At 60.2% G+C, this 13,942-nt stretch overlaps 2 protein-coding genes across 2 annotated transcripts in view; both read left to right on the forward strand.

The window, feature by feature from the left end:
* The first annotated feature begins 2,864 nt into the window (after positions 1-2,864).
* S1PR4 (sphingosine-1-phosphate receptor 4) lies at positions 2,865-4,573 on the forward strand. The gene has a single exon (XM_006904089.3). The coding sequence runs from the start codon at positions 2,879-2,881 to the stop codon at positions 4,034-4,036; it is 1,158 nt and encodes a 385-aa protein (XP_006904151.1). The 5' UTR covers positions 2,865-2,878; the 3' UTR covers positions 4,037-4,573.
* Positions 4,574-8,495: 3,922 nt separating this feature from the next.
* The window catches only part of NCLN (nicalin), an 18,229-nt gene continuing 12,782 nt past the window's right edge, over positions 8,496-13,942 (forward strand). Inside the window, exon 1 of the mRNA XM_015585066.2 lies at positions 8,496-9,125. Coding sequence (XP_015440552.1) covers positions 8,931-9,125 — 195 coding nt within the window. The 5' untranslated portion in view covers positions 8,496-8,930. The remainder of the gene's footprint in view (positions 9,126-13,942) is intronic.

The raw sequence follows: 13,942 nt of genomic DNA on the forward strand, positions 1-13,942 counted from the left end.
AGGCCCCCACACTTCCTGTCTCTATGAATTTGAGCTCATTCAGTTGCTGATGCTCACAGGACTCCAGGTTGGCCCAGCGCCCCTCGGGCTGGTTCCTACATCTCTGACACAAGTCCCCCCTCCTTCCTGGAGCACTTAGCTTACCTCCTGACCCACCAACGCAGTCCAGACTCATCTTGCACTCTTCCTGCCCCACTCCCCCCACCTTCTTTGGAAGAGGATGCTATTCAAAAGCCAAGATCTGGGTGTTTGACGTGCTCATTGCTGTCGGAGAGTCTCAGTGGACAGAGTCAGGAAATAGATTTTTGTTAAAATCACGAATCCGCGCTGACACTTTCGATTCGATTCTATTCCCGTGGGGTTCTTCCACGTCCTCCCATTCCGTGTTTACATCTTTCTCCCCCAGTGAAGACCTGGCTCTTAATAGCAATATGGAAACATCAGTACTGTGCTCAGTATCGATCATCATGCACACGGTATTTCCGGATGGCCGCCCCCATACCACTCCTAAAAGTGCGTCTACCAGACCAAGTTCAAAATCTCTTTGCACTTCTTTTGGTCTTTAGAGCGAGTAGTATATCCAGAAGTTGCACGAGCTGGTGCTTTTCTATTTCCGTGCAGTTATGTTTTTCCTTTGAGATGCGGTTAGGTTCATTCGTCTTCTATTTCTGTTCTTCAAGCTCTTATTCTCCGTCCTTGTTGATTTAATCTTATTGACCATAGGAAGCATTGATAGAGTTTAAAGACTATGCAAAGAGGGACACTCAGAGGGTGTCATCGCCCCTTTTCAATTTCGATCGCACCTAGCCCCCTCCCCTCCCCCCACCGTAGGTAACCAACGTCATCAGTTCTTGGTTTATCTTGCCCGTGTTCCTTTTGCAAACATGAGCAGATGTGTATCTATTTTGTCCCCCGTTCTTTATTGCATGGTACCCCCCAACCTGTGCTCTTTTGTCTTTTTTCCCAATATGACCTGGAACTCACTCCATTCCATTCACGGGTGCGTAGTGCCACACTCTGGGTACAGCCTAACCTATCAGCCTCTCCGTGTACAGATGTTTGGGGCGCTTCTAATATCTTGCATTTACAGACAGCAGTGAATCACCTTCTGCGTGTATCCGCGTGTATTGTTGGAGCTGTGTTTCCAGGCCGGATTCTAGAGGGGGCTCGTTCTTCTGCAGCCCAGGGATGATCGTGATCACACGGGCAGGTGTCATACATGGACGGCCTTGCTCCCAGGCAGCAGGCTCTTCATGGGGAGGTCGCCGCTGGACAGCTCTGCCTCGTTAGTCAAACTCTGCTTGCTCATAGCGTTCCACTGCAGCCCTGACTTTGCACTCTGGACCTGAGGTCGGAGTTTAGTAAGGCTTGGGGCTCAACTAGAGTTGGGGCTCGGCTTGGGATCAGGGCTCAGTCCAGGGCCAGGTCTCAGCAGGGTCATGGGGCAGGGTCACAGCCAGCATATGGTCATAGGCTCGGCCAGGGTCAGGGTTCAGCCTAGGATGAAAGCTCAGTGTAGGATCGGGGCTCAGCCTGGGACTGGGGCTCAGTCCAGGGTACAGATGGAGCCTCAGAACTCACAGCGCACTTCTGTGAGTGTGTCCGAATCAGATGGTCTGCTGTGAGGCCTGGACCGAGGGTCGACTGTGCAGGGTGGTACCTGGGAACCACTTGGTGGCATTTCCCACCCCAGCCGGGGCCTTAAACCCCAGCTGCCTGGGCAGCTGCCTGCACGGCCCCTCCCCCCACAACCTCCTCTTCAGATCCGTTTCTGCTTGGTCACCTCCAGTGAGGAGATGCTACCGCCTCCCTCGGCAGTGCCTCGATCTGAGCTCCCCTGGAACCCGCCTGCCCCCCGAGCTGAGCAGTGAGCAGAGGGAGGAGCTGGTCAGCAAGCACAGGCACCTGGGCTGCCCACCCTCCTCCTGCCCACCCTACCGCCCGTGGGGACACTTGTGCCCCATGCAGGCCTGGCGAAGGCGCCTGCCCAACCCTGAGACCCCAGGGGGGACTCTACTGTGTGCACGCCCCACACTTCCCACCCCATCTGGCGCCCACACCTCTGTCCTCAGCCATCTCACTGAGTCAGCCTGAGCCAGGTCAGGATGGACGTTGGGTGGGGTGAACCCCCACTTTTCCTGCGAGCTCCTCCCCCCAGAGGTGAGGGGCTGCCCTGTGGGGGGGGGTCCCCAGCTCTGCTCCGAGTAGTGCCGGCTCAGGGGGCAGGAGAGACGACCGGAAACTGGTCGGGAGGGTCCTGGCCCTGGAGAGCCAAGCGTGCCCGAGGTGGGTGTTCACTGCCCACTGTGCGACCCGGGTCAGCGGTGCTGCCTCTCCGGGCCTCGGGGTCCCCTTCTGTGACAGGCATGATGCAGGTGCGTCCCGGCCCTGTCGTGGGGATAAAATGGGCTGCATCTGCGCCTTCAACAAGGTAGCTGGCCATGCTCATGCACCTGCGTGTGCAGTCACTCGACACACGATTATTAAGCACCTACTGGGTGCCAAGCACAGTCAGAGCAGTTGAGGATACAGTGATGGAGCAGCCTGGTCCTGGAGGGGACTGCCCAGCCAGGAGGCGTGGCGGGTGCTGTTGGGGGGAGCGTTCCTCTCCCCATGGGGTCCCCGCCCCGCTGGGCTTTCGAGGAACAGAAGCGGGCAGAGGCGGGGGTCTAGTGCCCACGTGGCCGCAGCGCCCTCCCGGGCGGGGCAGGAGCCGACCGTTGGGCCGCCCCTCCCAGGCTGGGCCTCACCCCCACCCTAGGGTACCTTGAACATAACAGGAAATTTCATGTAACAGGAAACCAAGACCGGGCAAGGCTGCAGCTCCACCCTGCCTGGGGCCAGCCACCCCGGCTTCAGTTTGCCCCCGGGGACTGCCATGAACACCACGGGGTCCCCGGCGGAGGCCCCCGAGGCCTGCCAGCAGCTGGCCGCCAGTGGGCACAGCCAGCTCATTGTCCTGCACTACAATCACTCAGGCCGGCTGCTGGGCCGGGCCGGGCCCGAGGACGGGGGCCTGGGGGTGCTGCGGGGGCTCTTTGTGGCCGTGAGCTCCCTGGTGGTGCTGGAGAACCTTCTGGTGCTGGCGGCCATCGTGACCCGCATGCGGTCCAGGCGTTGGGTCTACTACTGCCTGGTCAACATCACGCTGAGCGACCTGCTCACCGGCTTGGCCTACCTGGTCAATGTCCTGTTGTCGGGGCCCCAGACCTTCCACCTGGCGCCGGCCTCTTGGTTTCTGCGGGAAGGTGTGCTCTTCATGTCCCTGGCCGCCTCCACCTTTAGCCTGCTCTTTACCGCCGGCGAGCGCTTCGCCACCATGGTGCGGCCGGTGGCTGAGAGCGGGAACACGAAGAGGGGCCGCGTGCTGGGCTTCATCGGGCTCTGCTGGCTGCTGGCCGCCCTGCTGGGCCTGTTGCCCCTGCTCGGCTGGAACTGCGTGTGCGCCTTCCAGAGCTGCTCCAGCCTGCTGCCGCTCTACTCCAAGGCCTACATCCTCTTCTGCGTGGTCATCTTCGCCTGCATCCTGGCCACCATCACGGTTCTCTACGGGGCCATCTTCCGGGTGGTGCGGGCCAACGGGCAGAAGGCCTCGCGGCACCCGGTCCGTCGAAAGGCCCGCCGGCTGCTCAACACGGTGCTCATGATCCTGGTGGCCTTCGTGGTGTGCTGGGGTCCGCTCTTCGGCCTGCTGCTGGCTGACATCTTCGGCTCCAACGTCTGGGCACAGGAGTACCTGCGGGGCATGGACTGGATCCTGGCGCTGGCCGTGCTGAACTCGGCCATCAACCCGCTCATCTACTCCTTCCGCAGCCGGGAGGTGTGCCGGGCCGTGCTGGGCTTCCTCTGCTGCGGCTGCCTCAGGCTGGGCCTGCGAGGGCCCGGGGACTGTCTGGCCCGGGCTGCTGAAGCCCACTCCGGAGCCTCCACCACGGACAGCTCGCTGAGGCCCAGGGACAGCTTTCGGGGCTCTCGGTCACTCAGCTTTCGGATGCGGGAGCCCCTGACCAGCATCTCCAGTGTGAGGAGCGTCTGAGCCACGGCCAGAGAGGCTGGTCCAGCCGCCGGTGCGTGTCCACGCAGGCCCTTCCCCCGGCCTGGAGGAGGCCCAGGAGGGGCGGGCCATGTGCCTAGCAGCGTGCAGGGGGCGGCAGGCGGGCCGGATGGACAGGTGGGAGCAGGGCAGCCGGCCAGGTAGCCTGAGGCCCTGTGGTCCTCCCCGCAGCCCCCAGGTCTGCCGACGCCAAGCGGGTGTGTCAGGATCTCCTCAGAGGAACAGAGAGCGCCCTGGCATGGGGACAGGTGGGCTTGCCCTGTACGCCTTGGCTCCTGTGATTCTGGGAAGTCCCGGCCCCTCCCTGGGCCTCAGCGGGGCTCCCAGGTGGCGGGGGGCAGGCTGTGGGGGCGATGCCCTGGCAACATGGAAGTTCAGCGGTGGTACGAGATGTCTCAGCCTCCCCCTCATTCATGCGTGTGCAAAGGGGCGATGGCACCGGGGTTGTGGGTTTGCTGGGAGCATGCGAGGAGGCGTGTCCGTGAGGACAGGTGGCGTGTGCGTGTGCATGTGTGTGTGTGTGTGAGAGAGAGAGAGAGAGAGAGAGACAGAGAAATGGAGGTGGGGGCAGAACTCGTTGTGCCCGTGAGCGTGTCTGCGTGTGCACAGGCGTCTCCGTGTGTGGCAGGCCTGTCTGAGGCTCTGCGTGTATACACAGCCGTGAGTTACTGGACCACTCTGCCCCAGTGCGTGAGCATTCCGGGGCTGCCAGGCAGGGGGCGGACAGCGACAGTTGACACCCGCCCCTTCTCGCTCACTTCCCCTTTCGCCGCCAGCCGCTCATCTCGAAACCCTGGCGGCCTCTTTCCTCCACGTCCGGGCTCTGCATCTCTGGGAACCCAGTCTGGGGCCACCGGAAGGGCAGCAGTGTGGCCGTCCTGGCCTTGGGACCCTCACCCACGACTGCCTCACCCTTCTCCACCTGTAAAATGTGCCGGTAACAGTCAGAACCCACAGCGTTTGCCTTGGTGCGTGGCATCCAGTACGTCCCACTGAACGTCTGGCGTTGGTGGAAGGTCTGACATCTGTGCCGGCCACTATGACAGCCCCACGTGGCTACCGAGCACTCGATAAGTGGCCAGTGGGACCGAAAAACTGAACTTGGAATTGCATTGTAATAGCCCACGGGACTCACGGAAGCCGTGACGGACACCTTCGGTACGTGGCCACCTTGGCTTGTAAAACATTCTCTCCCGCCATCCTCCCGGGACCGAGCCAGCGCCCGCGGGTCTTCTGGGATCCATCTTGCAGAGCTCGCTGGGCTGCGCCCTACCTCTGTTTTTTCTTCCGCGTGATGGGGGATGCGGTGACTGGAAACCGTTTACCGCACTGTCCGGTAGAGCAGGCACTAGCCCCGTGCGGCTATTTAGCATTAAAGTGAAATGAAATCGTAAAATTCAGTTTCCCGTGTATTGCTTGGCTGGAGCTGCCGTCTCGAAGAATCACAGACGTTTATCCGCTCCCCGTTCTGGAGGCTGGAAGTCTGAGATCGAGGTCACCAGGGCCGCTTCCTTCTGGGGCCACGAGAGAGAATCTGTTCCTAGATGCTGGTGTGGCCAGCGATCCTTGGAGTCCCCTGGCTTCTAGATGCATCACCCCATTTCTACCTTCGTGTTCGAGTGGTGTCCTTCCTGTGTGCCTGTCTGTGTCACGACTGTCACTTTTTATAAGGACGCCAGTCATATTAGGTCCACCCCACTCCTGTATGACCTCACCTTAACTAATTACATGTACAACGGGCCTATTTTCAAAACAAGGTGACCTCTGAGGTCCTCGGGGTTAGGACTTCGACATATAAATTCAACCCATAACAGTCACGCTACGACATTTCAAGTGCTCAATAGTGACATGTGGCTCGTGGCTGCTGTTTTGGACTGTGTAGGCGCAGAACGCTTTCGCCGTCGCGAGAAGTTGTTGGACACGGCTGGATAGAGTTCCTGGCACGTGTCTGGGTGTGCCATAAGCTGGAATACTGCTTACCTTTTCCCGATGCCCGTTCCGGCTATGTTTATCTGGGATGGCAGTGGGCAGGGTGGGGGCTTGGTAGAATTTAGGGTGAGTGGGCAGCCTGCGTTCTGGGCCTGTGTTGAGCTGGCTTGGTCGCCCCATCTGCCCTGCCCATCCTTTGGGTCTCAGCTTTAGCTTCGCCTATTCCAAGAAGTCTCCCCTAATTTCTCCTCCTCTTAGACCTCCTCTAGACTCCCACAGCTGCCTGTGTGTCACATTGCAGCTCCAGTCACCCCTGGTCACCCATCCATCTCCTCCCCTGTACTGCAGGCTCTGACAGTGGAGATTGTTGCAGCGTCTGGGTCACTGCTGGGTCACCCCTGTGTCCCCGGAACCCAGCACAGGGCCCAGCACACAGTAGGTACTCAGTGACCTGGAGCTCTGGGAGCACTGGACCCAGCAGCATGCCCTCCTCTGAGCCTCGGGGACCTCTTCCCTTCCCGCGCCCCCAACCCAGCCCTCGTCCCTGACAATGGTGGAATTGTCCCTAGGAACCCTGACTTCTGCTTGTTAGATGGCTTAGAAGTCTGTAACCCATCGCTGTTCCCCAGCTCTGCTGCACACCATGGGCCTCAGCTTCCTTATCCGTCAAATGAGGACACTGATAGCCCCTGCCCTCCTGGGAGGTTGATAAGGTGAGGTATAGAAAGGCCCTCAAAGTATTATGGGTACGCTTTTAAATGAGTGATAAGAATAACAACAAAGACATATATATATCACTCTGTGCCTGGTGGTGTTGCAACCACCTTTGTATGATCTCATTCAATCCTTACAAAACCTCTCCATTGACTCCATTGCCCAGATGGAGAAACTGAGGCCCAGAGAGGTTAGGTAACTTACTCCAAGTTAGGTAAGTTACACGCAACTGAGAAGCAGCAGAGCTGGGATTCAAACCCAGGCAGGTGGCTTTTTGATCCCTGCTTGTTACTGCCTCTTGAATGAATGAATGAATGAATGAGTGAATACCGGTTCCTTTCCTCCTCGGAAAACTCAGAACACATGTTGCATTTCATTCTTTGGGCTGCCCGTGGTTTCATTTCCACAGAGCAAGATTAGTTGAACCTCTCCATTTTACAGACAGAAAAAGGCTCAGGAGAGGAGGTGGTATGGGCAGCTCTGGGAGAGTGGGGGGTGGGGGGACGCGACGGACGGAAGTAGATAATAAATGTTTGGTGATGATGAGCACAAGGCCCAAAATCAGTTCTCGTCTCTTTCACTGCCCTGCCAGGGCACACCTGACTCCTTGGGCATAGGACCTCCCTGGAGAGGCCTGGGGAATGGCCAGAAGGAGGGCACGTAGCTAGGATGGGTGGGCTGGTGCATTGATGCTTTCTTTAATTGGTTCATTCACTCATTTATTCATTCATTCACTTAACCACTGTATGTCAGGCTCTATTCCGGGCACTGAGGTTCCAGCTATAAACAACCTGGTTTCTGCCCTCATAAAGGTCCCACTCTGGTGGGGGTGACAAACACCATGGTAAGAAATGCCCGACATCATCTCGGTAAGGAGCTAGCCATGCAGAAAGGTGGCGCAGAGCGATGCTACACCCTGAGACTGCACAAGTGGGTGTGTTCTCATAATATCAACGCTTACTGAGTGCTTCATGTGTGCCTTCCTCTTTCTGAGTCAGTTTATGCAGATCAACTGGTTGAATTCTTACACAACCCTGGGTGGAGAGGAGAGCGTTTGATTATTTACAGTATTTGACAGCTCAGGAAACTGAGGCTCAGAGAGGCGAAGTGCCTAGGCCAAGGTCACAGAACTGGGGAGTGGAGGGGCCGGGACTTGAACTCAATGTTGTTAACCAGCAAGAAGAGCCTGGCATGTCAACTCGCTGGAGGCCCCAGCTGCTGTGTTCTGTGCCCGGTAGCCTCAGTCTCGCCATCGGTAAGAGGGGGTGTGAGTTACTCCTTAAGATCCCTGGTCCTGAGACAGGGGCTTATTAGGGTGGCCAGATTAGAAAATACAACTTTGGGATACCCAGTTGAATGTGAATTTCGGATGAACAACAAATAATCTTTTACTGAGTATGCCCTCAAAAAGAATAAGCAGAACCATGTCACCGACCCCCTCCACGAACTCCAGGCTCCAGACTCCAAATCCCATACTCCACTGCGTCCCCCCTTTAGAAACCGCCTATCATGATTTCTTCTTTCATTCATTCATCCAAAAATTGTACAGCCCACCCACTCGGCGCCGGGCCTTGTGTTAGGTGCTGGGGATACATCAATGCACAAAGCAGACCAAAGTCTTCGCCCTCGCGGAGCTTAACATTTACGTTCCTTTGGCGTGTTAAGTGATTTTTCTCAGCCTTCTGCCAGGAAGACTACGACTCCCACAATCCCATTTGCTTGTTCAGTGGGACTACAGCTCCCAGGAGGCTTAGCGCACCAAGCGGGTCTCCTCGCTTCCTCCATTCGCGACTTTTTCCTTGGTCGCAGAGGTCACGTCCTGGCCTCGCAGGCGCCTCCCCCCTCCTTCCACGACAAAGATAGGGTTTAAATAAGTTCCACTGCAAATAGTTCTGTTTTGAGTCGCCATGTTTTCTGACTTGGAGCTTATGTGAAACTTCAGCAGTTCTAACCAAACAGCCCGCCACGGCTTCCGCGGGGGAGTGAAAGAGCAGGCCTACAACTCCCAGGTGGCTCTGCGCGCCCTGAGAACTACATGTCCCAGGAGGCAGCGCGGCAGACGGGGGGCTGTCCGCGGCAGTGCCCGCAGGACCCTGCAGCGAACACGGGCTGCCCGGCGCGGCGCCCGGAGGACCCCACCGGCTACCCATGCTGAGGTGAGTCCGCGGGAACCGCCACCGCCACCGCTGTCCCGTCCCCGCCGCCGCCCCGTGCGGCTCTGCCGTCGGCCAAGATGCTGGAGGAAGCAGGCGAGGTGCTGGAGAACATGCTGAAGGCGTCGTGCCTGCCGCTCGGCTTCATCGTCTTCCTGCCCGCCGTGCTGCTGCTGGTGGCGCCGCCGCTGCCCGCCGCCGACGCGGCGCACGAGTTCACCGTCTACCGCATGCAGCAGTACGACCTGCAGGGGTTCCAATCGCCACTGGAAGCTGTCTGGGAACCACAGGAGAACTAGCCTGAGTGTGAAGTCAGCACTGAGGATGTCAGAGCAGAGAGAAGACCAACCTGAGTGACTGACAGCACCCGGGCTCAGCCCCCCCGCACCGAGATCCCCCCTTCCCCAGCCGGGTCTCTGGGCAGGACGGGCCCTAGGACCCGCCCCTCCGGCCTGTCCTGTTGGAGTCCAGGCGCCCGACCTCTCGGGCTTCAGGCAAGTCTGAACCGGCACCCCCGCTAGGCCCCCAGCTCTCCGCCCAGTGTCCCAGGATCCCGGCGCCCTCCCTTCCCTGACAAGGCCTTCTTGCCCCGGAACCCGTAGCTCCGACCCTCAGGCCAAGCTCGCCCCGCTCCTGGATCCCTGGTTCCCCTCTCCGAGTCCCCGCTGGGCCAGAGTCGTGCTGCTCAGGCTCCGTGCCCCGGACACCGCCCTGGTGCTGGTCCCCACTGGGTCATACCCTGTGCCCAGAGCTCCAGCTCTGGCTGCTTGGTTTGGAGGGGAGCTCCGTGCTAGGGGTTTGCCAGGCGGAGCTGCCCAGCGTGGTCCAACCAGGCCCCCTACCCCTGCCAGGCCCGGCACGGTGGTCTTTGGGCATCCTCCACATTCTGCCCTTTTCAGGGCTGGCAAACCCGGGCCTGGCCCGGTGTCCTGCCGTCTGTCCCCAGGCGTTCCGCTCTCCCTGGTCCCAGTTGGTGAGCCAGAGCCCTCAGGATTCCTTGCCAGCTTTCCACTCTCACTCCCCCAGTTTAGTCCCTGTGCCTTTAGGATTCCGAGGGTCCCTTGGACCTCAAGTCTTAGCCCCACCTTTGGTGCATACCCCACTCAGCGCACCTTTCTCACCCCCAGCTTCTTGGAACCCCACTTGTTCCCTTTCCCCAGGATTTCTGGGTTGTCTCTGACCCCCAGGTTTGGACCGTCTGCAGCTTTTTGTCCCCCACCCCCACTTCCTCACCTGCCTGGGGGGTGTTCTGATTCCAGTGCTCAAGACACCCTAAATTCCCTCCTCTTCTCCCAACTATGTAGCTGTATCTGGTGTTCCAGAACCTTCTGGCTTCTCTTCCAGCCTGATGCCTTAGGTCCCCTCGAGTCAAGGCCTGACTTCCTCATAAAGGAGCCCCATGCAGTTCTTCTGGCCCCCTTGTCTCTGAAAGGTCCCCTCAGTTCTCGCAGACTGGCCTCTCTTGTTGGAGCAGCTTAGTCCCAGCCTGAGCCCCCTTGACCCCCAGCCCCTGCCAGGCCCTAGGATTGCCCCAGCCTCCGGAGACGTGGCCAGGTGTCTCCTCAGATCCCGTCTCATGACAAGGTTACGTCATTTCTGTTCAGAGCAGCGGTTGTCAGCCCAGGGGTCACTGGGCGATGTGTGGGCACGTTTTTGTGTGCTGTTTGGCATTCTCCTGGGAGAACGGTCTTTCTCGTCGCTGACTAGTGGGATTTTCTCTGACCATGAACAAGTTCTGTATTTCTGCCGTCTGATACAAGAGCCACCGGCCACAGCTGGACACGGGGCACTGGAGGTGCGGCTCATGCAATGGAGGAAGAGAATTTTTGGTGTTATTTAATTTTAATAAACTCGGGTCGCCATGTGTGATTGAGGCTGCGTCCTGGCCTAGAGTTTTTGTTGGTTTTCCAGAGGAATCCACAAGCCAGAAGGCCTAGATGTTAGGACTCGATAGAACCAGTTTCTCCAGATCCTGGGTCTCGGTTCCTTCCACTCGGCCCCATCATTCTGTCCCTACCCTCACTCGGAGCCTCACTAAGGGCCGCCTGCCCTGCCCCTCCAGCACACCCAGCTTCTCTGTCTGGCCCCTTGGGCGCCCGGACAACCCCGCGTGTCCCCTGGCCTGCTCAGCACTGCCCTGCCTGCACCTGTTGCGGCCTCCTGTCTCCGCCCAGACCCGCCCAGGAAATGCCACTGAATCTGAGGTGCCGGGTGGCGTGGCCTTCCTGGTTCCCAAGCCGCCCTCTCCTCCCTTGCGGGTCCTTGGGGCACCTGCGTTCCCTCCGGCCTTCTCCCTCCTCCCTCCTCTCCCTCGGCTTCTCTTCCTCCTCTCCGAGCCTTTTGCCCCTGTTCTGGGACTCCTCATTCTTTTTTCTGACTTGGAGCTCCACCCACGTGCCCTCCTCCCCAGCCTCCCATCATCCTTGGGCCTAGTGAGCAGCCCAGACACCATCTGCCCCACATGGGGCATCTCTCGAGGCCGAGAGAGCCTGCTGGGGCGCCCACCCATCTTAGCCAAGTGTACCCCATGCGCAGGGCTGGGAGGCAGAGGCCTGGCTCGCACGTCCGCACCCCCGCACCCCCGCATCCCCGTGCTGGTCACACCAGGAGGCGTCCCTGTGCGGATGTGGGGCGAGTCCTCACTGCCCCAGGAGAAGCCGGAGGGTGGCAGGTGCTGTGGGGGCGGGGCTCCTCCTGCCCGTGGCCTGCCCGGTGTCTTCCACACCCTGTCCCAGAGCCCGGCCATGGGCTCCCCATCTCTGGTACAGCCTGGCCCTGGCTCTCGTTTCCTAACTTCCTGTTCGCTCCTGTTGAGAAATAGGACTGGGCAGCTGCCCCAGGAGGAAAGGCGTGTGCTCTCTGTGCCGCAGTAGCAATCGGCCGAAGGAGACGCGCCCCCTGCCAGGTGGACTCTGGCCCTCCTGAGGTGACTGCTGCCTCAGCAGTGCTTGCTGTGTGCCCGTGGGTCGCAGCCCCCTCATGCCCATGGCAGTCGATCCCCTGGGCTCAGCAGGGCCCTGGGACCTGGGGGCGTTAGACTTGCTAAGGCTCCTTCATCTGGGACTGGCCCTTCATCCGTTGTTGTAAATAAAGTTTTATTGGCAGCCAGCCATGCCCCGTGGTTGACGTTGTCTGACAGCGGAACTGTGGAGTCAGGACGGAGCCGGTGTGGCCGGCCAGGCAAGGGGATCGATCCTCGGCCCTTGATAGAAAGGCTCGCAGCCCCTGCTCAGGTCTGGTTCCATTGTGGCAACGAGCGACTCGTGTCCAGTGCCGGCCCCCAGGCCTGACGGGGGCTGTGCCCGCTTATCTTCACGCCTTGGGCACTCAGATTCGGGGCGTGGGGGGGAGTCGGGATGCTGGCGTCCGCCTGACTCTGCTCTGACCCCCTCCTTCCCCCTCTGGCCCCGCTTCCTTCCTCTGGAACGCGGGGTCCTGATTCCTGCCCCACAGGAGCGCCAGGCCCCCTGGGAAGATGCACACAGTAGGTAGGCTGCCTTCCCTGTCCCTACTCCAAGGTGACATTCCGCCATCCCTGGGAGGCTGAGGGCCCGGGACAGGTGGAGCGTGGGGGAGGGGCCTTCCTGGCATTCCAGGGCCTGCAAGGGCACCCGAAGGTCTTTGCCGCGGGCCCCTGTGGGGCTCTCACGGAGGCCTGCTGAAGCAGAGAAACGTCCCCGAGGACTGGGGCGGAGGCAGGGCACCCTGGCCCAGGGCTCGTGGCCTGTCTCGACTCCTCGGTCGCAGCCCCCCTGCTCCAGGGACAGCCTCCTCGTCCCGCCTGAGACGCTGTCCCTTCTGTGTCCCGCCGGCCCCCGCTCCGTTGGCAGCAGGCCTTTTCCCCCTGCCCACTTTCCCAGAGAGGGATCCTGGAGAGCAGCGGCTCTGGGCCCCACCCGAGGCTCAGTGGCTGAGCGTAGCCTGCACAGGTGGGCGTGTGAGGACTCGGATGCGCCCCTCCTGAGCTTCCAGCCCCAGGAGGCGCAAGGGCTGGCTCCCTGGGGAAGCCAGATCGCTTCTCTCCCCTAATTTTGAGCACTCGTTGCCTGGGTCTCAAACTGGGGGCCCCCGGGGCCCCATCTGGCCCCATCGGCCCCATGCGGTTAGGGTTTGTCTGTTGTTGCGGCCTGGGTCGGCCTGCAGCGTGTGCACTTTCTGGACTTCTTCTGCCTCTGCCATTGGGGTGATTTGATGTAAGAGCTGGGATTTCCAGCAGCTTTCCAGTAGAGTGCTGATGGGGGGTGAGGGGGTGCCTGAGCCCCATTACCCACCAGCCCATGGGGACAGACAGCTGCCAAGGGCCCGCCACCCTGTCCCGTGGGGAGCCGCAGAGCCTGTAGTGCCCTCCCCTCCTCGTGGCCCTGCCTATGGCACCAACAGCCCCTCCTTCAGCTTTCCCCAGCAGTGTGCAGGAGCCGGTGCCCGAGGGAGCCTTGCTGGCCTTAGCAAAGATCTCCGCACCGTCCCGGTTTCCACCGGCCACTGCCTGTCAGCTGGGGGTAAGCTGGAGAGTGGCCGGGATCCAGGCTGGGACTCAGCCTCTGGTTCCCTCCGAGTCTCCAGATCTTTCCTGAGCCCTTAGAAGAGCTGGGAATGGCACTCGAGTGTCAGCGGCGGTTCCCACCTGGGGTGACTGTTCCTCCAGAAGACGCTAGGTGGTGTCTAGGGACATCTGTGGTTGTCACGACAGGGGCTGCTCCTGGCATCGAGGGCCTGGGGACCAGGGATGCTGCTCAGCTGCCCACAGTGCCCAGGACCACCTGCCAGAGAGTGACCTGACCCCAGCGTCCACTGTGCTGAGGTGGAGACCCTGGCATGTCGGGAGCTCTCTGCGGGTCACTGGGGCTTGGCGTTGGTTCTTTCGCCCTCCTCGCTGGTGTTCATCAGGAGCCCAGCAGGCAGGGCCTGGCGGCCATGGTGGGTTTACACCCTGGAACCGCAATGGGGGCAGTCGATATCTGTAAGCATTCTGGTGGCGCTGAGCCCCAGGGAGGTGACATTAGAGCCGTGGCGGTGGGGGACCCTGTGGGAGGGACCGGGGAGGGCACAGGGCCGAGGGCGGGCGGGTCTGCAGCTGCTCCAGCTGGGAGAG

Source organism: Pteropus alecto, unplaced genomic scaffold, assembly GCF_000325575.1.
Source record: "Pteropus alecto unplaced genomic scaffold, ASM32557v1 scaffold30, whole genome shotgun sequence".
NCBI lineage: Eukaryota > Metazoa > Chordata > Mammalia > Chiroptera > Pteropodidae > Pteropus > Pteropus alecto.